Below are 25,083 nucleotides of genomic sequence, written 5' to 3' on the forward strand. Positions count from 1 at the left end.
CACCTGCACTGGCTTGCAGAGACATCCTGATTTTTTGGTGGAGCGCTCTGCACAGGGATTGCTTTCCAAACCCAAATCCTGAAAGGAGCAGGTGCAAGGAAAGGGATGAACCAGATTAGAAACTTTACATAATTACTTATTTTGGAAGTTGCTGAGCTGGTCTTTGTACAGCACTTTGGAATGGAAAACTCCAAATTAGACAGGTCAGGATTTACCACAGAGTCCCTCAGGTGGGTGACAAAACACCTTGCCAGGGACACATGGAGGTCTGCAGCCTTCATCACTGAGCTGAAGAAATCCAATATTCACTCAGCTTGTTTACTCAATAGATCCCAGGGTCTAACACAAAACAGTGCCTGTGTGAGATGTTTATGTGATGGTACCTAATTCCTTCAGCAGTACCTCTGGAATGAGCTGGGGATTTCACTGCCTGCTTTGGCTGAGGAGTAACTTGGCTGATAGGCCCCTTCAAATCCAGAGAATCTGTTTCATCAAACCCTGTGGCCTGTCAGCTGTGGGGGAGTGCTTTGTGAAACAGCAGGAATGGCAAATTCCCCCATTCCTTGTGCAACAAACTGGAGTTGTTGGGATGAGCAGCTCTCTGAATTAGACACCGAGCGTTCTCCTGGGTGGGAAATCAACCTCCTTCATCTCTGCGTGTTTTAGAATATCAAACCACCTAAATCCAAACACAATGTTTGATTCTTGATAACCACAACAATCTAGCTCTTCCTTGCTGGATTTTTTTAATACACTTTCCTCTCCACCTTCCTTGTTCACTCCTCACTATTAGAAATACAAAAAGCAGCTCAGCACACCAATATTTTCTCCACAGTGAAGTCAGCATAGAATATTAGTGTCCAAAAAGTTGTAAAACAAAAGACTATCATATGTTGCACCTTTTAATCATGTAATTGCTGAGTGACATTTAACTCTGAGGCTTTAAGTTACTCCTTTTCAGCCAGCCTTCTCCTCGTGCCCCTCTCGTCCCTCCCTCCTCCCAGAGCAACCTGCTTTTGCAGAGTAGTGCTTTAACTACACTGAAGTTTGGCTGGGCTTCTACATATTACAGCAGCAACACGAAAGCAAACAATTGAAGTATTTGAGAACAATGAAATATGTATGGCTATCTGTGACAGCCCTATAAAGCAGAGCAATTAGCCACGTAATCCGAGAAAGCCAAAGCGCCCGGCAGCCCACGGTTCCCTATTAGTTAAATGCTTTTTGTACGTCCTCATCCCATCAAATCAACTAACACTTCCTTTAATTGGTTCATGAATTATACAGCTCGGCTGCATTATAATTTAATCACCAGTAAACATTCCTGGGGCCTGCTGTAAAGTGTATAGCGCTCATTAATTCCTTAATTTCAGCAGATGGAAGGGGAGATCGGATGAACGGTGGCAGTACAGAGCGCCTTGGGCAATGGAAGAAGGAAAAAAAGGTGGGGGGCCGTTTAGATTTTTTAAGGGCTGTCAGAAACTCAATCTGTGAGCTGTCAGCAGCCTGGACCCGCTCTCCCCCCGCCTCCTCCTGCCTTCACCCCACCTACCGCTGCAAGTGACTGACGGATTCATATGGAGCCTTGTCAAGCCGTCTTTAAACATCAAGCCAGCGGGTAAACCAAGCCCAATGTAAATTAATTCTTGTCTTACGGGCCCCCCTTTCTCTGTCCCCATGAATATTTCATGGCGGGCAGCATAAATATTAATTCTAATAGCTCTGCACAGTGGTTATTATTTCTGTTTTATGACAAATATTCATAAAATATTCAGGACCCTTTTTTAGAACATTTACACACTTGATTGTGAAATTTTCCAGCTTCCTGGGGACACAGTAAACATATTGGGGTTCTCTTGATGGACTTTTTTCTCTCTTAATTAATACTACGCCACATTAATATTTAATCAGATTTAGTTTTCCTTTCCCCAGAAGTGAACCCTATTACATTTGAGGATTTATTTGACAGTATTTAAACAGGGAATTTTTATTCCCTATTATGAAATTGGTTTCATTTGACACATATATAAAATGACACATCATAATCCATTCTTTTATTCCCTCCCCTTGCCCCCAAATCAGACACTTTTTCAGCATCAGTTCTTTTATTTATTTTTACATACCAAATATCTTAGCAACAACAAAAGTTAGTGTTTAAATGTTGGGGGTGGGGGTTAAGCATCATTTACTCTAAATTTGATCCAGTTTGTTTAATAAGGAAGAAAAAGATAGGTTTCCTTGTTAGGAGCAGGAGGTGCTGGTGCCAGGCTGCAGACAGGTAGCAAAGGCATCAGTCCTGAGATGAGTTTGCTGGTGCTTAACCCTGGAGTTGTTGCTCCACTCCAGATTTGCTTTGCAGAATCTAATTATTGCAGGGCAGGGTTGCAGGGATCTGAGGAAACACACCTGCATTTGGGGGAGAGGGTTCAGGCTCCTGACCTCGGGCCTCTGGGGCTGCAGAGGCTGTGGATTGTCTGAGAAGGGGTTTGATTAACCTTGTGCAGGGCAGGAATCGTGCCAGGCACACTTCTCTGAAGCACTGCTGGCTGCCATCTTATTCTGTGATTCATAAAGCACCGCTGGAATGAACTCCAGGGGGAATGCAAAGATGCTGGAATAACAGCTGAGAGTAAGGAGGAGGCAAAGAATAGAAATGAGGGGAGAAATGTAAAGCAGTTTTGAATGCAGGTATTAATGCATCCAAGCCACTTATTACACACAGAAAGAGTTAATGTTGCCTCCTCAAAAGAAGCTTTAAAAATGCATTGAAGCCACTCCTAGGAGCACATTTGCTCTCTCTGTGTGCCTTTCACTGTGCTCTGTAATGTTTGCACAGCCCCAAGTCCTGCAGACCACAGAAGGGCTCTGGCTGCCCAAAGGCCTGGGGTTCCTTTCTGCTGTGAATCCATGGAGCTGCTTTGCTTTATCCCAGCTCCAGAGCTGGTTCTGTTGCCCCTGTGTGAGCTGGTGTGGCACCTGCTGGGACACCACTGAGCCCCCAGGCTGGTGGGGTGGGACACTGTCACCTCGGCTGTCTGGGCTGCTGGAGCCCAGCTCATCCAGCTGGGAGGTGGAAAACATCTCAGAGAGTCAGAACTCTGCACTGCTGGAGAGGGGAAGGAACATCTGCAGCCACGAAGGGTGTTGTGCATCTCACTCCCCTGGCCAGCAGCCATGTCCTGGGAATAGTGCCCCACTTAGCTGCCTTTTGTAGTCATTTGACAGAAATGCATCCATTTGAAAAGATCCAGGGTCTGGAAATAGCTTGTCATGCCATGAATCATTGTAAGAGCTCACTGAGTAAAATACTTGTGCTGATTAACCTGTGTTTTAGTGTTTATGCAGTGTATTTTCCCTTATGGTTGAAACCTAGAGGGTGAAATTACTTCCCAAAATAGAATCAAGCATCTTTCATCAGAAGATATCCCAGAGTTTGAAAGAAATCAGTGAATGAAAACTCCCAACAGCTCCTTCCATAAATAAGAGATAAGGATCATTTTATCCCTTGCAGAGGCATGCAGGAGTATTTAGGGTAGGGAATAAACTGTGATTCATGTTGAGTCAGGGGTGCAGCCTCAGCAAAGCCTTTGTAGTCTGGTTAGCCATGGACAAACACCTGGTGAGAGCTGCACTGAACCCTGAACAAACCTTGGGAGAAGGTAGATGGGATCTGTGTAACCAGTTTTAATTTTTAGGAGGGGGACTGGGGATGCAGAATGTGCCTGGCATCCTGTGCCTGGGCCATGGTTCTGGAGAAGAGACTTAGCCAAGGTTTCAGGTTCAAGGTGTCTTTATGCCATAGGGAAGGGGAGGTTCTTATGGGGAATTGACCCAAGTCAGTATCTCTGGCTGGGAAGTCAGCAAAGATGAAATGGTCAGGGTTTTATCTGGTATTAGATACTTGGAATCAAATCTGAACCTCCCTGTACCTGTCAGGTTGGACCACTAACTTGCTTTGTTATATTGTTGTGATCACTCAGTGGTGCTACCCAAGGAAAAGACCTTTTTGCAGTGCTGATAATTTTTGTACCCTGACCAAAGCTGTCATCCTACTCCTTTGTACTTGTAAAATCCAGGAGTTTGTACAGTTTTGTGCAAGTTTTGAAGCTTTTGGAAGATAATAATATGGTCAGTTTTAACAATGAGAGTCTTAAAGTTTACCCAAATTCAGGACAGTTTTTAGAGATGGTTTTGTCCCTCTGCCAGTTCAGTCCATGATGCCCCCAAGGCTTTTCCATGCATTTGTGAGAACTCTGTGATTTCCTTCCCCACCTGCTTTGGCTGCTTTGTGAACCAAAGGGAGGATCTTGTGTTTGTGCCAAGGATCACACCAGGGCTGTACCTGTGGTGGCCTTTCAGGACCTCCTGCATCCTTACACTTCAACCTCAGCTCTTTCTCAGCTTTATATTTCAATTACAAAACTTGTAGCCATTGCACTGCCAGAGCAGAGCCCTTCAGGAGAGTTGTTTTCCATGGGGAATTGTGCCACAGCATCAGGAGCACTGCTGATATCTCCACATGGAATAAGATGTTCTGTGCCTCATGAAAGGCACAATTATTTGTAGCCTTGAATTTGACATTTTTATTTGCCTGGAAAAGGAGGTAAGTTTGTGTCTCTTCCTCTCTCCTTCTTTCACTCTCTCCTTCCTGTTCTTTTTTCTCTGATTTAGCTGAGGGTCTGTCAAAGTTGTGCCAGCAAAGTTTGCTGTAACTTTGACATCACACAGGCATCTGATCTTCATTTTTTTTTTTCTTTTTTTTTTTTTTTTTTTTAATTTAAAGCAGACTGATGTGGTAACGTTGTAAACTGCCAGGAGCACTTGCTAATTTAGTAGTTAATGACAGTCACAGAGAGTGTTTTTCTTGCCCCTGGAGAGGTTTTAGACACAGCTGGGGTAGATTTGCCACTATCAATTATGCACAATTTTAAACAAGAATTGGCCAGCAGGGGCCTCTTTTTTTTTGCAGAGTGCAGAGCGTGAAGAATGGGAGTATGGCAGCTGGTACCTGCCTGCAAGGGACAAGATATATAGGAGTCAAGAAAATAAGGGAAAGATTAATAGCTTACTATTTTTAAAGTTGCAGTTTCAACTCAAAAGTTTAAAAGCTGCATTAAAAGTGGCCCAGTGTTGGCTGGTGGTGGATTTTTGTTTTAATTTGAGCATCCTAATTTTGTTGCAAAGCTTGGCCTGGCCCTGGTCTAGCCACAAGTCAGTAGTTTCTGTTTTTAAAAGTCAGGTAGGGATCAGGATCCTGTCTCAGACATCCTGTTGTGTTGTCTTTACATCCTTAAATGAAAACAAGGCATACATTTGATTTCACTGTATAATCTAATTTCACAGACTATAGTTCTATAAGAAGAGCTTGGCTTTGGGCTCCAATCCACCATTGTCAATCAAGAGCAACTCCAAGTAGTGGGAAATGCCAAGGATGAGAATCTGACCAAAGTAAATAGCTCAGGTCTAGAACAGTCAACATCTGGATCCATCTAGGTCAGCCTCATGAAGCAGCTGTGCTTAAATGACAGGACCTGCTCACAGGCAGAGCTTCAGCTCTCTGGAGATGTGAAGGCAGCTGGCAGGCAGTGGAGCTGTCCTGGAAAGGGACTGTCCTTAGCAGGAGCATTCCAGGATTCAGGCACACAGCACCTGCTTCTCTTACAGCAACACTCCAAATTTTTCCTTACAGGTGTTTGAAGTCAGTGTGGTTTTATCCAGAAAACAGGAAAATCAATTCTTGTGAGGACAGCACTGAGCACTGCCAGTTGTTAATAACTTGGATTAAGTGGCTTGGTTGCCATCTGGAACAAATGCAGCTCAAGATTAGTCAAAGGCTGTTGTGTAGGTCACAAATCCTTCACTTATGGCGTGCTTGGGACACATTTTTCCAAAAATGCCATCTCATGATCAGGGGGAAATGACACCTCTGCCAGCCCTGCTCTTCCCTCTCCTCCTTTTGCCAGGGGAAGCATCAGGATGCTCTGGTGACCTCCAGGCTCTGAGGTGTGACTGTCTGAATAGTCAGAAGCCAGAAGTGGCTGGAATACTCCTCTGGAATGCCAGATGGCTGCAGGAAAACAGCCTTATATTCCAGCTGTTAGGGCTGGAATACATTTCATTGCCATCCAAAGGCAGCAAGATCTCATTTGACTGGGTACACAGTGAAGGTGTCATCATCATTATTAATTTGTTGGAATTTAATCTCTCTAATGTATCTGGAAGCTGCACTAGATTAGATAAATGATGTTAAGTACAGTGAGGAAGAGGCAGGATTCTGACACACGGATATTTTGTGCCTTTTAACATTTGTGTTCACAGTTTTATCATCTGTAAAAGCTGACAGGACTGGACCTTTTCCCACATATCCCTCTCCTGGGAGATGAAACAAAGGAGAGGGGCCAGAGCTGTGCTTAGGAATCCCTTGGTTTCACTCAGTGGGAGTCAGGGGGACCTTTGTCCTCAGAGGCTGCACCAAGTTTTCCCCACACCTCCAGCTGGGTTCCAGACATTGTTGGTTGCCCATGGGTGGATCCTGACCCTGTGGCACAGGAGTGAGGATTCCTGGTGCCCCTCTGCCCAGCTCTCCCTTCCCCTTGCTGCTGACTGACACCCTCCCCTGGTGCAGCTGAGCTGGAGCTCTGTGCTGGATGCTAATCCAGCAGGGTAATGTTGTGTACTTTGATATGAGCCTGTGTTTCCTCACCTCCCTGTCTACCAGCTCTGATGACATCTGTTTCATATCTCCCCTCGATAGCAGTTGTGACACATTACAACACACAAAGCCTGGCTGATTCCTAAAATGAGCTTTACAGAGAATGGATTTATGTGAGAAAACCACACTCACTGTGTGGAAGGGGCCAAGCTCTGCTTGGAGAGGAATCCAGTTCATGCAGGGAGTTGTTCCAGTTCCTGCTGCATCAAGGCCATGGGTGCAACCCTCTGTGTTTTGAGGGTTTCCAAGAGAAATCCAACAAATGTGTTACCTGGGCTGTTGGAGGGTCAGCTTTGTGTGTGATCAGTGTCAGAAGCCTGAGTGAGGGACAGAGGCCAAATGTTCTCAGAAGTTCCTTGAGGAGCTGCAGGAGGTGTATCAGGTAGCCAAGGCTAACACTTCCCAGCCTGCAGCTGTGTAAATAGGCTTTACTCATGTGAGTAAACCTCCTGGGGCTGTGTAATAGCCTGTGTGGGGTATGTGTCTCCTTCAAAATGGTAATAAAGCTTTCTAATTGGAAGTATTTTAAGTCTAGACTGTAGTTCTGTCAGTGGTTTTCCCCTTCATCTTTTTTTTTCCCTGCTTCTGAACGATTTTAAAGTGACAGCCCTGGGGAGTGCTGTTTTCTCTTATCTGTGGGAGATGTGTGGAGTGGCAGGGTGAGGCATCCCACCTTCCTCTGGAAGGGCCCTTGGATTGGGAGTTTGTGCTGCTGTACAGTGAATTCTGTGTGTGCTGTTACACAATGCACGTGGGGGGAAAAAATCCATATTAGCAGGGATGTCTGCACCCTCCCACATCTTCCCCTGCACTCCTCTTTAATGGTGACACCAGACTGGATAATAAGCAGCATCTTGTTTGGAAAAGAAGGGAGTCTCAGACAAGGCTTTCAGAGTTCATTTTGTTGGCAGCTTTTTAAGTGGAGTTTTTTAGGCTCTTCTGTTTCAAATACCATAATACTTTTTGTGTTCCTAACTATGAATTACGACAAGCTTTCTTGATATGCCAGGTTCTAATCCTTCAGTGGGTTTGTTTATCTCAGGATATAATAGGAAACCGTATCAATTATCTTGACTGTATAAATGTTGTTCCTCTCTACTAGAATATTCATCTTGAGACATATCATCAGATGTTACCTGTTCTGACAATCACGTTTTTGTGCCATTGTTGGGCAACGGAAACAAAGAAAAACAAAATGTTAAGAGTGTAAGGGATAAAAGAGTGTTGAAACTGTTGTTCTTTTCCTGTCTTTGGAATCTCCAAGATCTTGAATGTTTTATTCCTGGCTGTTATTTTGTTACCACAGTGTGAATAGAAGTCATTATCTGTAAACATTTGAAAAGAGAGATGATTTTCATAACTTTAAATCCTACAAAGGATTCTAGTAATCTGCTATGTGCATGCCAAGGTAAAGCTCAGCCTTTCATCTGGTCTGATCCCACCCAGTCAGTGAAAAATGTTCCTTTGGTGAATGTCTAAACCACGCAGTATCTCCTGTGAGAAGCAGACAAAAATGAAAAAGGAAGCCTGGCCTTGAAGGCAGCAGCAGGAAAGGTGTGTTGTAAAGAGAGGTGTATTTACAGCCTTCAGGTTGTGCTTCACTGGGAAAAATGATTTCCATAGGTTCAAAGGGAACCTTATTTTGTATTTTGTTCTGAGCTAATTGTTAAATGTGATCTTTGTACAGATCTGCTCTAGTCTCCAGTAGCTGGGGGACAGGGGATTCATGTCTGCTCATGCTCAGCACTTTGTCAAGAATTTTCTGCTGAGGAGCTTTTGAACACAAATATAAAATTAACAGGACCAGTATAAAGAACCAAAAAGACAAGGAATCAATGTGAGATGGGCACAACAGTTTATGTGCAACAGTGGGGTGTGTCTGGGTGCACGTGGGGCATGTTGTTTTCTGGTTCTGCATCCTTCATCCACATAAGGACATTTGTGCCATCTCTGTGAAATGGGTTGGCAAGTCCTGCTCCATCCCCCAGTGAAAAGCTGTTCCTGGTGTGTGACCCAGCCCAGTGACACTGTGGGGCTGCCCCTCTCAGGTGCTGAGCAACTCTCACTCCTTCACACTCAGTGGGAATTGCAGATTCTGATCTTCAAATGAAGCATTCAGCATTAATATTTCCTTTCAGCAGTGTCCCCAGCAAGGCCCAGCTGTGCTGGGCTGCTCCCTGTGCCCTGGCAGTGCTGATGGGAGGGACAGGGAATTGTCAGCAGCATCGTGGGGCTCGTGTTCTGTCTTGCCACTCATCCTGCTTTGAAGGGAGAGCAGAGGACTTGCTCTGGGGGGAGGCAAGGGCAGAAGGAGTGGAAGTGGGCTGAAACAGCAAGAGGAAAATCCCTCTCATGGGCACTGGAGAAATGCATAATTCTGGCAGACAAGCTCTTTCTCTGTCCTTGACAGGACCAGCAGAGGTGTTTTATTTACCCCTGGGGGCTTGTCACTGGGATTCTGTTTGCTGGTTGGGTTGGGAAGTGGATCTGGAGAAGTTCAGAGGGAAGGGCTGGGTGGTGAGAGGGCTGGGACAATTCCCCCACCCCGAGCTGTCAGAGCACACAGCACACAGTGCCAGAGAGCTCCTGCCTTGCTGAGCAAACAGAACAGGAGCAGAAGCCGTGCAGAGATCCTGTGCTCACGTTTGTGACACTGCAGTTTGGGGGACTGTCACTGCCACCACTGCTCTTTGTTTGGCGAGGATTAACTCCCACTCTGAGGGTCTCAAGTGATGTTCTCAGGGTGTTAATGCATTTAATTGTTGTGTTCTCCTCAGGGTGTTCTTCTTTAATCTCCCGTACGAGTCCATCATGGAGCGCCTGTCCCAGCGGAGAACGGATCCCGTCACTGGGGAGAGGTGAGCACTCCTGGCTCGTGTGGAACATTTTCCTGACTGCCAGGGAGATGAAAGCACCAAATCGGCTTCTTAGAAATCTAAGGAGCTCAGGAATGCTCTACTCCTGCTTAGGGATTCCTTAAAAGAAAAGTTAAAACTTTCATAGCTCCTGAAGCACCAGCCCACCTTCCTGCTGCAGCAGCTCCTCAGAACAGGGGGTTTGAGATCTTGGTGCCTGAAATCTGCTGCAGCAAATGGCTCAGGTCTAACATTTTCATGGCAACTAAATTGGTTGGTAAAATAATGCTGAAGGAAGATGTCTGAAACCTAGCCTAAGTGCAGATGGTTTTCAGACATTCCCGTGGGAATTTGGAAGGTTTCCCAGCTAGGGAAAATGGAAAACTTGCTGAATTTGACTTTCCCAGGCTCCTGTGATCGTCCTGTCTGCTGGGAGGTGTTAATGTATTTCCTGCTCAGTAGAGCAAAGTCATTTGAGTCACAGAGTCACTGTAAGGTTGGTTCATCTCACTGGTGTCACATCCCCCTCTCCCACCAGTGACCTCCAGCTTTCCTGTCTTCTCCACCCTTGATTTCCAGGGAACAAGTCACAAATAAATTTATCTTCCCAAATACCTGCTGGAGTTGGTGTGTGTTCACAGCCTCACTTGTGGTCTGGTTTTGTCATTTCCCACACAAAAATTTTAAACCCTTATTTTACTTTTCTAAAGGCTGAGCACATCCTATTGCATCAGAGACAAATCCTGAACCCTCAAAGATTAAGACCATAAAGAGTGGATTTGTCCCAAAGTGATGGATGATTATTCAGACATCTCACTCGAGGTGCAGCATTAACTTGTGACAGCAGCAGTGATTTGCTGTAACTGCTCTCTTTGCTTTAGTAATGAGCAATGTGGTTGTTCAGCAGAAAGGAACAGGCTGAAGCAAATCATTCCCACATCTTTGCATTTCTTATCATTAGGATTAGGCTGTTCAGTATCTGCTCCAGTTCACACGCTTCCCTCTCCCACACTCTGGGGTTTATTCCTCACAAATTCTCTGTGAATTGAATTGTTTTAGGTGCTGTGTCTAATCCTTGGTGCTGGGTAAAGCCTGCCCCTCTGGCTGCAGGGTGTGGCCTCAGTGTGCCCTGAATGATTCCCATGTGCAATGAGCTCTGTGTCCATGTCCTTGGATGCAGCTCTGCAGACACAGACTCTGCTCTCTTCTTGGTTTTGCATTATCCCAAAAGTTTCAGGAAATTTGGCTGTACAGGAAGAGGCATAAGCTGGTGTTAGGGCAGAGGAGACATTTACTCAGAGTTAGGATTACCAATCCTAACAGGGAATTTAAACACTTGATTGCAAAGGACTTTTAGAGATTGTTGGGAGCCTTTGGCAAGGCAGGAACATCATCAGAACTCATTTGGTGTCAGCTGAGCTGGGCTGTGGCACTGCTACAAGACTCTGAGGCTGAAAATCCTCTTTCCTGCTGAAGTAACTGAGGAAAGCCACAACTGTGAATTGAGGGAAGCCAAATTCTGGCATTTGGAAAATTAAAAATAGCCAAAACCTATCTCAAGTGAATTAGCCTTATTTTACCTTCTGCCACTACATTAAGATGTTAGCAATTAACTACCTGAGAGCCTTAAACACAGTTTAAGTGACAGGTCCCAGCAATGCTGGACACAGGGCTCTGTTTATGTTTAAGGTTAGAGTTTTTTAGATGCTTTTTTAAAGACAGGAATCAAAGATTACAAGTAAAAGATCTGGAAATGCTTCTGAAGCTGGAGCAGTGGGTAATGTAATAGAAATTTCTCCTTGTGTGGAGCAGATAAACACAACCAGTGTCACCTCCAGAGAAGCTCTTGGCCTTTGAAGATCAGGATTATGGAGGGCAGCAATTACAGATTACCTGCCCTGAAATTTCCAATCTTTGTTTTAAAGCCCCACCCTGGAGCAGAAAGAGGATTGTGCTAGGTAGAAGCATGGAGGATCTGCAGAAGTGGCTGCTGTGTCCTCAGGCTGAGCTCAAACTGTGGCATTTCTTCTCCTCTGCAGATACCACATCACATTCAGACCAGCTCCCACTCCAGAGATCCAGGCCCGGCTCAGGCAGAACCCCAAAGATGAGGAAAAAAATATTGAGAAGCGCCTGGACACCTATTACAGCCATGTCAAGGCCCTGGAGGATTTTTACCAAGATGCCTTTTATGTCAATGCTGACCAAGACCCTTATGTTATCTTTGAGTTCATAGAAAGCTGTATCATTAAGCCCCTTCCAAGTAAAAGCAGTAGTAGTTTATAATTTAAAGGGATGATTTGTAGAGAGTTGATTTGAAATTTTTCCCTGTAATATTTGCAGCCTGATTGCTGAAGTGGCAGGTTAGCACCAGGGAAGGGGAAGTCAACCAAACTGTGCTAAATCTGAAGCTCACCAAGGCTGAGTGAAGTACCCAGGGTAAGAAATTGGGCTTTAGGGGGAATTTGTTGGCTTTTGTTTCGTGTTGCAGGATACCAAACACCATGGCTGGGGAAGTCCTGTGTTTAATTAAAATATTTTTTCTGTTTCTGAATAGTAGTTTTGTCTTCGCTGTGTAAGACCCATGAAGCCAATTTGGAGTATTAAAACTGTTAGATGTGTTTGTGTCTTAATTGTCCACCAAACCACCCAGGCACTCCCTGTCTCCATCTATTGCTGCAAGCAAACCCTAAAGCAAAGGGAAAAACAAAGCTCCCAGCTCTGCAGTGAACTTTCCCCAAGTGTTTGAGGTTGAGGGCTGGGGTTTTCACTCCCCTGTTAACTCAGATTGTTTGAAAGTGCTGACAAACCCTCTGCAGATGCAGTGGCCATCCCCATTCTGCTGGGCAGAAAGACCCAGAGCAGCTGGACAGGATATCCAGAGCCATGGGAAGCTGATTGCAGGCTCATCACTTTCAGAACCCAATCAAGACCATAACGAGCTGCAGGAGCAGGTGGGTCCCTAAATTCTGTTTTCCTGGGGTAACAGCTCCCAGCCCGTGGCTGCTCTGGCTGAGCTGTGCCTGGGCACGTTGGTGTCCAGGGTTTTTTGTTTTTTTTCTTCTCTGGCTGGATGTGGCAGCAATGAATACTTTTTACCTGGAAAATCTCTGATGAAAGCCTGCTGGCTGTCTCAGACTCTGGCTGTGGAAATGCACATCCTTCATGCCTGGAAGAAAGGGGAGAGATTTGTGCTGTGGTCACAGAACTGGGTTGGATGCCTCTCTTATGTCTCCCTCTATTTCTCCCCTGTGTGTGAGTGTGACTTCCCCCTGCCAGGACATGGGGAGGAGCTGCAGGTTTCTCCTGGAAGCCTCAGGGAAGGTGCAGGCAGAGAGAACAGGCTTTTGGGTTTAGGTGACTCCTCTGGTCCTGTTGCTGTCAATAGATTTGAGTCTTTGCTGTTGTCTTTGCTGTGTGTGTCTAAATCTATATGTAGAAATGAAAAATGTACAGGCCAAATTTCCTTCTTGCTGCTGTAGAGTAACTAAAGGTGGAAAGACCCTGGTTGTGCAGGTGGCAATGGGGATATTGTGTTATTTTGTGAGAATTTGAAGTCAGAATTTTTGATACTTTTGGGAGTGGAGGAGTGTTGATGGCTGGGAATTGGACTTTCTAGCCTTGAGGGCAGCTTTAAAAGTCTCAGAATAAATACCTTTGAAATCTAAGAAAGCCAAATCCGAGCAGTCTGAGTCCCTGGTGCCTCCTGAGCTGAGAAATTCCAGCCTGTAGCACCAGGCTGAGGCAGAGGCTGCTCCCAGGCCAGGGCCCAACCACAAAGCTGGGCAAGGACATCTTTAACAGCCCTACCTGTTACAAATGTGCTGGTTGGTGACTGCTTGGGCAGCTGGGTTTTCTGCCATTGCTATGAAGATGTGCTGCAGCATTCGTGCATAATTGGGAGCCCTTCTATTAATAATACATGGGAAGCTCATCTTGCTAATATCACCTTCATCTGAGCATTCCTACTAAATATTTTGATAGATGAAATGGGTAGAGAGTGTATTTAAATACTGTTTGTACTGCAGCTAGGGTACAAAAGGGACAGTGCATCTTTAATTAGACAGGTACATCTGCTTAATTAATTTAGCTGTAAAGCCCTTTTTCCTCTTCATTCTTTCATCTATATGCGGATGCTATATTAGTTCTGCTCCGCTGGTTCCATAGAAACTGAGAAAAAGAGCTCAGTCTCATTGAGATGCACTTGGCATGTCTGGGTAGGAGTCTCAGGTCAGTGGTCAACCCCCAAGGGTTTGCAGCAGGCCTGAAGTGCAGAACGTCAGGGTTAGCAGAACATGCTAATACTCATGTAGAACTCTCCCTCAGAAACAACTAAAACAATTGACATTCATTTAATTACTGTAAACGAAACAGCCCCTGCATGACTTTGCATAGTAAAGCCTGTTAATACCAAAAAGGTTCAGTGGATGGAAGGAGGAATTAGGCTTTTATAATTGGAATGCAACACTTGAAAACCAATTTGGTAACTAGGCATGATTTTATTAGCATCTTATTCTGGCAAAACAAATGTTGAGCAATGAGAAAAACAAGGTAAAGAGGAGGTGGGAGGAACACAGCAGGGATCAGATGTTACTGATTGTACAGCTTTGCCCAGGTCTGGAATGGACATCTTCCATCACTCTGCTTGCCAGAGACACTTTGTGGAGAGGGCTGCCTGGAGCTTGTGCTGTACCCTGTAAGTTATGCTGTTAATTATGGAGTTTAGCAACAAGGGCAGTTTGTCCAACTTTTCCACAAACTTTTGTGTCCACCAGATCTGTCAGTGGTGGAAGGGCACTTGAACACCCCCAGGCAGGAGATCCCCTCCTCCAGCACCACCTTTGCAGGGACCCCTGCAGCTCTCAAAGGATTTCCCTCCCCTCACCTTTCCCTTGAGGCTTGGATGCTGCTCAGGGGAGGGAATTAACCCAACCTGCTCTGTGGCGAGGGCTCTGAGGAATGGAAACTTCATCCTCCTCCTCCTCTCTCCCAAAGAATGTTTATTGTCTTTATGTATGCATTGACAGCCATAGTATTTCCTCTCTAGAAATACACAATAGGATGAAGAGGATGAGGAAACACCAAAGGAAAGGGTGACTGAATGATGAGGTTTCAGAGCCATAAGTGAATTGAGGTAAAAGGCAGCAATGAGGTCCCTTGTCACCAATCCCAGAGCAGGGGGGTCATTTGGAGACACAAGACTGAGTCCTTATGACCCCAAACTTCCTCCTTAGTTCCAAGAATGGCATCTAGCACCAAGGCACTGAGACACTGGAGAGTCCAGAGCTGTCCCACTTATCCATCCAACTTGGATTAGCCAAGAGGAATATTTCTTCATCCCAGTGGAGGAGGGATTAACTCCCAGTGTGATACCAGCATGAGAAGCAAATCTTAGATGCTGTCAGAAGCTCCTCATCAAGGAAAATGACACCTTAGCTCTGGACAAACAGGATCTCTGCCTGTTAATTCTCAGCTGCAAGGACAAGTATCACAATCCTTAAAAAAAATAAATATATATATAAGAGCATCAGGAACCCTCAGTCTCTGCTGGGATTTTGCTCTCCCTCCGGAGATGAGGGTTCTTGAACAGCCAGAGTGTTCACCACCAAATGGTGAAGCAGTTGACATCATCCAACTATTCACTTGTTTGAAGTATCCTGCAAAACTTGGGCAAAAACTTATCGAGATAAGCTCCAACTCTGTGGGATTTGTTCTTTGTACACTTGAGTTGGTGTCTCAAAACAGACTGGGCCTCAATAGGAGATGTGTTGGTTTGAGGAGGCACCTCGGATAAAGGCAAAATAACACAATGGCTGCAGGTGCTTGTTCCTTGCTCCCCTTCCCTGTGAGGTGACAGCAAGGTTGGATCAAGACAATGTGTGGGACAATTGGTGCAGGAGCAGCACCAACCCCTGTGTGCCCAGAACTGCCCCTCACAAGTCTGAGGCATTAAAAGATTCCTGGAGCAGCCTCAGCACTCGCTGGGCAGCCAAACCCACTCAGGTCAGCACCAGGGGTTAAATGTTACTGAGGCAGGCTCTGCTACTCTGGTTAAAAATGCACTTAGGGACAAGTGCTGGTTTACACAAAAATTAAATCCCAATTCCTCTGTACCTGTTGTGAACAGGTCAGGGTGAAGAGTGAAAGCTTTTCGCTAAAGGATCTCCACTGGCAGACAAAGATAACATTGTTGGCTTTAAAATTCCATTTTCCCAGAAGTCTGAAACCAGGTTAAATAAACTGGCAATAGCAGACTGAGTATCTGCTGCCTTGAAAGACAGGGAAAATAAACATTAATGTTGCAATGTTAATGTGAGGTGTGCTAGAGCTTCTCCATGGCTAAGCATTAAAACTCAGTCCAGGGAAATTCAAGAGAACTGCCAGAAATGATCAGCAAGAACCAATCTAATCTGTTATCATGTGAACCTTTGGGTCAGCCAGACTTTAACATTTCAGTAGATCAGGATATTTTTAGGGTGTCTAAGCCATGGCCAAAGCAATGTTCTTTGACTTTTTCTGAAAGCATTGGGCCAGGGTTCTGCAGGGCTCCCTCCCCTTCTCCACAGGCAGGAGAATTTCTAAACTGGAACATTTACTGATGAGCTGGTCACAGCTGCCAGGGCAAGGACTTGCAGCTTCCATTATTTAAAATGCCTTCTCAACCACCACAATAAACCTCTGCTCAGCTCACATGGAAATGGATGTTTGCTCCCTCCCCCAAGCCCCAGCAGCACTGGCAGGTTCTGTCCCAGGTACCAGAGCTGGCCCCAGACTCCACACACGCTGGGTATCGAGGTCACTCCTTGTTTTACTGATACCAACACGAGCTACATTTCCCCTCTCTGCACACACACTGAAGTAATTTCCATTTTCAATGCACAGCAATAAAAAACTAAATGTTTCTTTAATACAATTATGGTGTCACTTCCAAGGATATTTACAAACAAGGCTAATTATTTTACAGATGAATGTGCTTCTGCTGTTTCTAGGCTAGTACAGTAATGTTCTTCTCAGTCAATGCATGATCATGCTTAATGCATGAGACACTGAGCAGAAGGACAGCTGACTTTAATGTTTGCTGAAAAAAATGTGCTTCCATTAAAGGTGAAGGAACATGAACAAAATATGCATAGTCATTGAATTGAGGAAACAAGCACCAATCACACATGCACTGTGTGTCAGCACAATTCCATGATTTCTCAACAGCTGTGGAGCACTTCCCACACAGTGACAGTGTCAGGAACCACAGACAGGGCGACACCTCTGCGATTGGTACTCTGCAGAATGGAAATACACAAACTCAGCATTATTTGACAGCAGGGATTGAAGGTAACAAGACAAACTGTACCAAGTAACCACACACATTTGGGAGGTATTATTCCTCTAACACTGCATAGGAGGTTGAAAAGGATTCTGCTCTCTGTAGGAACAGATGGCAAAGAAAGATGTATTTTCTGATAGGACAGTTAGAAGGCAAAATAAATTTCTGGGCTTAGCCACTTGAGATGGACTTTCTACAAGAGCCTGGAGTGACAGGGCAAGGGGGAATGCTTCAAAAGGGTTAGATGGGATATTAGAAAAAAATCCTTTCCTATGAGGGTGGGGAGGCCCTGGCACAGGGTGCCCAGAGCAGCTGTGGCTGCCCCTGGATCCCTGGCAGTGTCCAAAGCCAGGTTTGGAGCACCCTGGGACAGTGAAGGTGCCCCTGTCCATGGCAGGGGTGGAATGGGATGAGCTTTATAATCCCTTCCAACCCAAACCACTCTGGGATACACAAAGAGCTTCACCAGCCTCCTTGGCCCTACCTAGAGTGTGTCAGCCACAGTGTGGCTGGGTTTGGGGTGTTCTGCTCGTTTTGGGCTTTTTACTGAGCTATTATGAAAAGAAAAACTGTCAGCTGGGAGTGATTATTTGTGTAAAACTCAACTGCTGTATGAGGGAGACTCTCAATTTAATTGACAGTAGTGTTAATTGGTAATGCCTTTGGTTATCTGAGGTTCTCTGGAAAAGAAAATTCCTCTTGGTAGAGGGTTAAGTGAAACCAAAGGCAAATACATTGGCAAGAGCTGGGAAGGAGTTAGAACTTAGTTCAGAAAAAGAAAGGGGCAAGAGACTTAAGAGCATTGGAAATTATATATATATATATATATTAGTGTTTAAGCTAATTGCTATTAGTTTAATAATTATTATATTTAAGAAATATCCTTACTGCTCCCCATTTGACCCAGGCAGCCAATATCACCCTTCTGACTGAAGCACTGTTACAATTTCTGAGGCAGTTACTCTTCTAGACCTTCAGTGAAATTCATGTAATGGCCAAATTCTTTCATATGGCTGTAACTGGCATCTGCTTCTCTGGGCAAGACACTGGAACCATGGATTATCTGGAGAGTTCCATGTTCTACAGCAAATGCCAGGGTGGTTGAAAAGCACAAGAGAGCACTGCAAGCTGGAGCCTTCTCTACCCACCAAGACCATTCAAGAGGCAGCTCTGCTGTTCCATCCCAGCTTTTGGGAACTGACACCAGTGTCAGGCAGAAAGGACAATTCCCACTGTGCTCAACCCTCCAGTTCCTTGTCAGTGTCCAGCTGCTGAGGCTTCCATGGGTGCATTTCCAAACAGCTTTAAACTGGCTCTTCCAGGTGTATTCCTGTTTCTGGCTATGGAATGGGCTCTGGATTTCAGGAGCTGGTAGAACCTGTGATGTTCTATGTACAGGGCTGTGGAAAAAGTGTAACCCCTCCAGCAGAGTCTGTGTTCCTGTCTCTGTATCTTCCCAGGCTGAAAGGAGCTTATGCAGTAGAGAAAATACTTTCAGTCTTGACACAGCTTTTCTCTAGAACACAGGAGAATCACAGAAGGTGCAAGGTCCCTGCAATAACCTCTTGATCCATTCAGGATCTGCAAATAAGAAAACAAGTTGTTTAAAGCTGGAGGTAGAGATGAACAGAGAATGACACCTGAGATGCACAAACTCAACAGGAATCCTGGACAGTTTGTATATATTCACATGCAGGAGCGACTGAGAATTCAGTGAAATCCAACTCTGTTTCTGCCCTGAAATTTCAAGTAATGGCAGTTTAAATTCCACCTCAGCAGGGGACAAAATTAGAGTGAAACACTCCAAGATTTATCCTTACATGCTCATAGCTATATAGGAAAAAAAAATAAAGGATCACCACAGCACAACTGCAGTGTTCTCATTTTCTAAACTGAAATTAGATCCCTCACATAAGACAGTCCTTGGTTCCTGTTTCTTTATCCCTCTTGCAGAACTGGATGCTGATCTATTCAACTTGAATATCAAACTAACTGCTGGAGCATTCCAGTACAGATTATGTGTTTACCTAGATTTCATTCAAATGTGGGATTTATACTTCAATTTCTGCAATTATTAATTTGTAGTTTTCACATCATTAATGCCCAGACAACACCAGGAACTGAAATACAGAGATTCACATGGGAACTACCTAAAAGAGTAAAGTCAGTGAAACTTATTCAAGCCACTTTGTAGATAAAAGTTATAAAGCCCCAGCCCTGCCCCTTCAGGCCCAGGAACATTTTACCTTCTGGGGTTGGGTGCCGTGCAATGCTGTCGTGAAGCAAACACCTCCTGTACACCAAACTCTGGCAGGACTGGTAGGTTAGAAAGCACCTGTGAAAGGACAAGCAGTTTTATCAAGAGGTTTGGGGTTTATTGTTTTATGACCTGCTCCTGTGCCCTGACTGGAGGCTGGGTGCTGTTCAAAATTTGCTTTCTGAGAGTAAAGGCAGTAATGAACCACGTTAAGTACGAAAATTAATAATTTATTAATTTGTGTAAATGAAACTTCCCAAGTGTACAAATTGCATATGCACACAAAAATTAAAGGTCAAAAATCAATGCATCATTGACAAAAAAATTCTAGCATACAGTAGAGGAGTTGAAAAGCTTGAGAAGAACCAGGGTGTAATTAAGGCCATGACTTTTGACCCAAACTAGCACAGAAACCTGTCAGGCACAGCTTGTTAGGTGACAAACTAGTGACTTGCCAGCTCTAGGGGCAATCTCCATGCACCTCCCACACTGCTACAGGAAGATTTCATTTTCTAAATGTTCCAGAGTTTATCTGACTTCTCAATGTGTCTGTTCTCAATCATTTCTTGTTAAACTGCTTTTGTTTTCAAATGCTGAAGGAGCTTGAACAAACCCTCCTTCAAGGACGACCTGTCCTCAATTTTCCCTTGCCTGCTTTTTCCCTGACCCCATATTCCTCCCAAAAGAGATGCTCAAAAGTAAGAACACTGTCCTGCTAAGAGAACCAAACCCAACCTCCAGTGCCCTGGCACTTATAGAGAGACAGAATAAACTGCAGCATGGCTAAGATGCTTCATGCCTTGTCACTGCTAACAAGTGGTTCAGTGAGCTCCTGAAGGATGTTTGAGTTGCCCAGAGGAGGGGACAAGCTCTGGGTGACAGCCATTACCTGAGCCAGATGTGGCCGTTGGAGCACACGGCCTGTTTGCGGTCCGTGAAGGGCAGGATCTCCTTGCACAAGCTGCAGTGCTCAGGGAAGGTCTGTTTGTTCATCTTCTTCAGGATGTGCCCAATCAGCACCTGCAACACACAAGGAGGCACTGGGTGAGGCAGCCCAGGCTGGGAACACCTCACTGTGACTTCAGAGTGACACAGAATGAGCTGAATCCCAAAAAAATCAAAGTGTAAGAAATACAGAGTATCAGTAAGTATTCATTTATCCTCCTTTTGTTCTCCTCAAGATTTCTGTCCCACACTAAAGGGATATAGACCTTAAAAATGTTAATTCCTTGCAAATTTTAAAAGTACTGAAAGAACTGATACCACACCACTGACCATCACAACAATGCTTTCCCTCATGCCTATCACAGTGGATGTGCTGAAAAAAATTCCTGTTCAGAAATTCCCTGGATGTCTTCAGCAATCATCTGGGAGTACAATGTTTATAGCAGAACATTTATGTGATCAAATTTGTCTGTGACATTTCAATAGATATAAACCACATCCCAGGGAACTTTTAAGTGTGACAGCAAACGGAATAGATAAAATACAATTTAGAAGTCGCTTTTCATCACTATAAAAAAGAAACAAGATTCTTCTAAGATAAGAAAAGCAACCTCTCAAACCTTCAGTTCATAGTAATTGGATGCCAGAACAACTCAGCAGTTGTGTCAGAGCCCTTTCCCGTGAGTTACTGATGGCCACACCTGGCTATGATGCCAGCAGGGAGAACACCAGTGATGGACACATCTGTCCTTCCTTCCTCTGTCTCTCTGGATGCAATATAAAGGTGGATTTTTAGAGTTCAGGTGATTTAAGGACTTGAGGATGAAAACAACTGTTCTCTGCTCATACAAAGAGGTGCAGAGACACCTGAACCATTCCTGTCATTGAGTTTTAAGAGCTGGAAGAATAATGCAGCCACAGCTGCCTTTGTCTCCCCTCTGTATTCAGAGAACTTCAGTGTCCTGTGCAGGCTTTACTGGCCACTGACTTCCTGCTACAAATGCTTCCTTTGCACATTACAGCAGTCAGGATACTGTCCTTGCAGTTAGGCTTTGACATTGGTAGGGACATTGCAAGTTTGGGAAGTGTTCTTATCATGGCCAAGCATTCAGTTATGCTCATTAATTGTAGTGCCTCAAAGTGCTGGCCATGTGTGTTGTAACAAAGGCATTCACTCAGCTTGGTTAATTTAATGAAGTTCTGAATCGCTGGGTTTAACTCATGAAACACAACCACTTTCTGAGCCTCTGAAACTGATCTTTGCACTGAAGGCTCAGGGAGCAATGCCAACACCTGATGGACCACCTGAACAGTCATTTCAGAATAGAGATTTCTGCAGCTCTTAATATTAGAATCACAGTGTGATTGACTAGAGGAAATACATCTGAAGTTGAGTTGTGTAAAGATGATGGATTAAATAAACTTAGCAATGAAAACAAAACATCCTTCAATCAGTTCATGTTCTAAACCCACTGACAACAGCACAATAACCCCAGTCCTCTCCCCTGTTCTGCAAAAACTCGGGCATCATGATTCTTTATAGTACCTGATCCAAATTTCAACATCTGTATTTACATTCCCTCCTATTTCACAATATCAAGGAAGGACAATTTAAGCTGAATGCTCTACAGAATCTGACTGGCGAGGGTGACATGACCACAGCTCTCTTTCCCAGCCCAGCTGTATTTTCAGGAGGGGGAGAAGGAAGTGACAGTGACACAGAACCCCCTGAGCAGAGGTGCCACTTACTCGTGCTGTTCTGTCATCATAGCCATCATCGGACATTAAGAAGTCACAGACTCCTCTGGTGGGAATGCTGGTGTTCTCTGTAATCCACGTGTGCAGGTAAACTTCTCCCAGCACCCTTTTCATGTGTTCTCGTGTCAAGTGCATTTCTACTGCCTCAATCTGTGCCTGTATTTCAAGAAGCTTTTCTACCATTGGCTCACGGCCTCCAGTGTCACTTGACTGATGGAGAGAATCCTCTGTAGTGTCATCAATGTCCACACCTTTGCCTGTGTCCCCCAGGCTCTGCTTGCTGGCTTGTTTTGAAGTTCCTTCCTCTTGATCATCTTCAGTGCTGCCCATCCCAGGGGAATCTGATATCAAGATTTTGGCATCCTCGTGTGAAGGTCTCCACGTGACCTCTGAGGGGGCTTTCTGCATCGACTGGTACAAAATCCTCAAGAGAAACAACTTAAATCTCCAGAAATAAGTGGAACCACAGCTCTCTATCTTTTTATCCAGTGCTTCCTGTAAGAACTGAGGAATGTGCTTATCCTTCAAGATTTTCCAGCGTACAAGATCCGTCAAGTCCACTTGCCGGAAAAGGTTCTGAACGGAAGATTCCAAGAGCTGTGCAGCTGCCTCCTCAAAAGTCTTGAGGGTGACAAACTGCACCTGGTAGTTTTTGTTGACGGGGTGCAGCCCGTTGGCCATGCCCTCGGTGGTGATGACTGCCAGGTACGCCCCGCAGGGGCTGACAGCAATTCCATGAGTCCTGACACAGCCAAACACCTCTGAGAGCTTGATCAGCTGGTGCTCAAACTTTAAAGCAAGGTCTGTGAATATGGGGATGAGCTGCCTGACCTTGCCATCGCTGGAGCAGGTGTACACCGTGCCGTTCTGCTTGTCCGCAGTCATGGAGACAATGGGCAAGGAGTGGAGCCCCGTCACGTGGGAATTGTGGACGTTCAGCCCCGCTTTGGATATCAGCAGGAGGCACCAGAACACGTAAGGGCCTCTGGCAGCCACCACCAGGCTGCAGCTGCATTTCTGGTAGGGGTGGTAGAGAGGGATGCATTTGATGCTGTGCACGGGCAGCTGGTCCATCTCCTGCCACAAGACCACGGGCTGCCTCAGCGTGAAGTAGCCTTTGACCGCCTTGAGGTTGACAGGGATGATCTTCACCGGGCCGTAGGCGCTGCCCACGATCAGCCCGCTCATCTTCCGGTTGTTGTGCTCGTACTCCCACCAGGACAACACGCTGGGGGAGCCGATTCCCGACTCGATGGTGTTGCAGGAAGTGATGGATTCCTTCCCCAGAAAGGGCAGCTGGAACTGCCAGACGGCAATGTTGCCGTTCTCGAAGAGCACGGCCAGCAGCACACTGCCCACGTCCCGGCACTCGTTGTTGTGCTTGACCTGCTGGGTGGTGCAGATGCCCGACCACTCCATGCGCACCGGGGCCTGCATGCTGTGCCGCCGCTGGAACTCGGGGAAGTCTCCCAGCTCCCCACAGGGAGTGTCAGCCTTGCACAGCCTGTAACTGGCCTCCAGCAGCCGCTCGCCGTACAGCTCGGTCAGGTCCACCAGCTGCACCCACTGCAGCCGGTTGAGGTTGGCGTGGATGGTCAGGCGGTTGTCCATGGTCAGGGCAGCCAGCAGGCACCTCCCGTTGGCATCACAGCCCAGAGGGGACCAGCTGGAATACTTGAACCCCCGCATGGGTGTCAGGGACTTGCCCTCGGGATTGAACACTCGGTCCAGCATAAACGTCTGGCTGACGGTGGGATCCACTGAGCTGGCGAATTTCTCCCTACACTCAGCCACCTCCTTCTTTGGGCCAACCTAAAAGAGAACAAGAAGAACCTTTAAAACAATTGTACAGCTGTTTTTTTAGGAAGACTTTCCTGGAATTAATTCCCTCTTGAAACAGAACATCCACAATCACAACCAACACGACACTGCTTAATTGATGCCACTCCTAAAGACTTCAGCTTCATTAATGCCCTGAATTTGCATAGTTTTGAATCTCAGCTACTGAATTTTTGTCTGCTGAATCAAAGAGCCTGTTTTCATACTTCTGTTCTTCTAAAGATACCTTGCATAATATGTAAATACTCAATATTTCAACTCCATTCCACATTCATATTCACCCACATCTGCCATCTTCATAAAAAGTCAGATGTTCCCCTGAAGGCCAGAGAAACACCTGCAGCAAAAATTCTTCAGCTTAGGTAGCAAGACAAAGGAAGATTCCTACTTAAAATTGTATTGAAATAACTGTGCTGGAGCTCAAGGGATTCTCAGAAAAACTGCAGAACTTCAGAATCCCTGGACATCACTGGGATATGGTTTTCTCTCCCTTGTAGTTTTAAAAGGAGAGACTCTGCAGCAAGTTCTGGACAGGGCAGGGGCAGCTCCCCAAGAGGGGGATCAGAATCCCGAGATGGGTCATGCTGAAAGGGAATAGAGTGGGGGAGACTCCAGACCCTCTCTGAATTCTGCAAGGGAAAGAAGTTCTTCTCATGTTCAGGTGCAGCTTCATGTCTATTAGTTCACGCCCATTTCTCTTGTCTTATAGCTCGGCACCATCGTGCAAAACCACAGAATCATTAGAGCTGGAAAAGCCTCTGAGATCATCGAGTCAGCCTGTGACCGATCCTCACCTTGTCACCCAGCCCAGAGCCCCGAGTGCCACATTCCGTCATTCCCTGAACACCGCCAAGGACGGTGGCTGCACCACCTCCCCGGGCCGCCCATTCCGACGTCTAACTACCCTTCCAGTGAGGAAATTCCTCCTGCTGTCCAACCCGAACCTCCCCAGGCTCCCTCTTCTTGCCACCTCCCCCTTCAGACATATACACACACTGACGAGCCCGTGCCGGGCGCTCACCTTGAGCATGCAGGCGGCGCCGGGCGCGGGCACGGCGGTGCGGTGGATCACCATGTCCTGCCCGCCGCTGTGCACGTCGCTGAGCTGCTCCAGCACGGCGATGCTGCGGGCCGTGCTCACCGACACCCGGTGGTCCTCGGACCAGGCCAGCGGCTCCAGCCCGCTGGCGCCGTGCTGCAGCCGCACCGCCGGCTCTCGCCGCACCGCCGTCAGCCGGAACCCGGCGCTCGCCGCCACCGCCTCCTCCGCGACGGCCTCGAGCCCCAGCGGCGGCTCCTCCCGCCCCGCCGCCGCCATGTTACCGCCGCCTCACGGGCCGCGCGCACGCGCCGCCGCCGAAGCCCCCGGCGGGCCGGGCCGGGGCTGCCCCCGCTG

At 46.1% G+C, this 25,083-nt stretch overlaps 2 protein-coding genes across 7 annotated transcripts in view; one reads left to right on the plus strand and one right to left on the minus strand.

Annotated features, from left to right (window-relative positions):
• AK8 (adenylate kinase 8) overlaps positions 1-13,232 on the plus strand; it is a 77,512-nt gene extending 64,280 nt beyond the window's left edge. For 3 of the 4 annotated variants that reach the window (XM_056505108.1, XM_056505111.1, XM_056505110.1), the window contains 2 exons: positions 9,490-9,570; positions 11,607-12,188. In XM_056505108.1, the coding sequence (XP_056361083.1) occupies positions 9,490-9,570; positions 11,607-11,853 (328 nt within the window). In that variant the 3' untranslated portion in view covers positions 11,854-12,188. Of the gene's footprint in view, positions 1-9,489; positions 9,571-11,606 lie in introns of all 4 variants that reach the window. The other variant, XM_056505109.1, reaches the window with a different exon arrangement.
• A 3,220-nt stretch (positions 13,233-16,452) lies between these two features.
• GTF3C4 (general transcription factor IIIC subunit 4) lies at positions 16,453-25,026 on the minus strand. 3 transcript variants are annotated; one of them, XR_008841738.1, is made up of 6 exons: positions 24,709-25,026; positions 21,840-23,660; positions 20,035-20,165; positions 19,135-19,223; positions 18,037-18,469; positions 16,453-16,844 (listed from the first exon to the last, which is right to left on the minus strand). XR_008841738.1 is itself a non-coding variant. In XM_056505116.1 (5 exons), exons 1-5 carry the CDS (start codon positions 25,003-25,005, stop codon positions 18,405-18,407), a joined length of 2,403 nt encoding a protein of 800 aa, XP_056361091.1. In that variant the 3' UTR covers positions 16,453-18,404. The 3 variants fall into 3 exon arrangements, 1 of the variants encoding a protein (XP_056361091.1); XR_008841737.1 differs by having other exon boundaries at positions 17,777-18,469; XM_056505116.1 differs by having other exon boundaries at positions 16,453-18,469; positions 24,709-25,005.
• Between the last annotated feature and the right edge of the window lie 57 nt (positions 25,027-25,083).

Source organism: Oenanthe melanoleuca, chromosome 17 (genome assembly GCF_029582105.1).
Source record: "Oenanthe melanoleuca isolate GR-GAL-2019-014 chromosome 17, OMel1.0, whole genome shotgun sequence".
Classification (NCBI taxonomy): Eukaryota; Metazoa; Chordata; class Aves; order Passeriformes; family Muscicapidae; genus Oenanthe; species Oenanthe melanoleuca.

Bases quoted from the DNA above. Each gene is read 5' to 3' on its own strand.
- GTF3C4 (XM_056505116.1), bottom strand. From the start codon at position 25,005: ATGGCGGCGGCGGGGCGGGAGGAGCCGCCGCTGGGGCTCGAGGCCGTC. The intron at 19,224-20,034 runs GTAATGGCTGTC...GTCCTTTCACAG, and splicing joins AACGGCCACATCTGGCTCAG to GTGCTTTCTAACCTACCAGT. The intron at 18,470-19,134 runs GTAAAATGTTCC...TCTTATTTGCAG, and splicing joins ACGGCACCCAACCCCAGAAG to ATCCTGAATGGATCAAGAGG.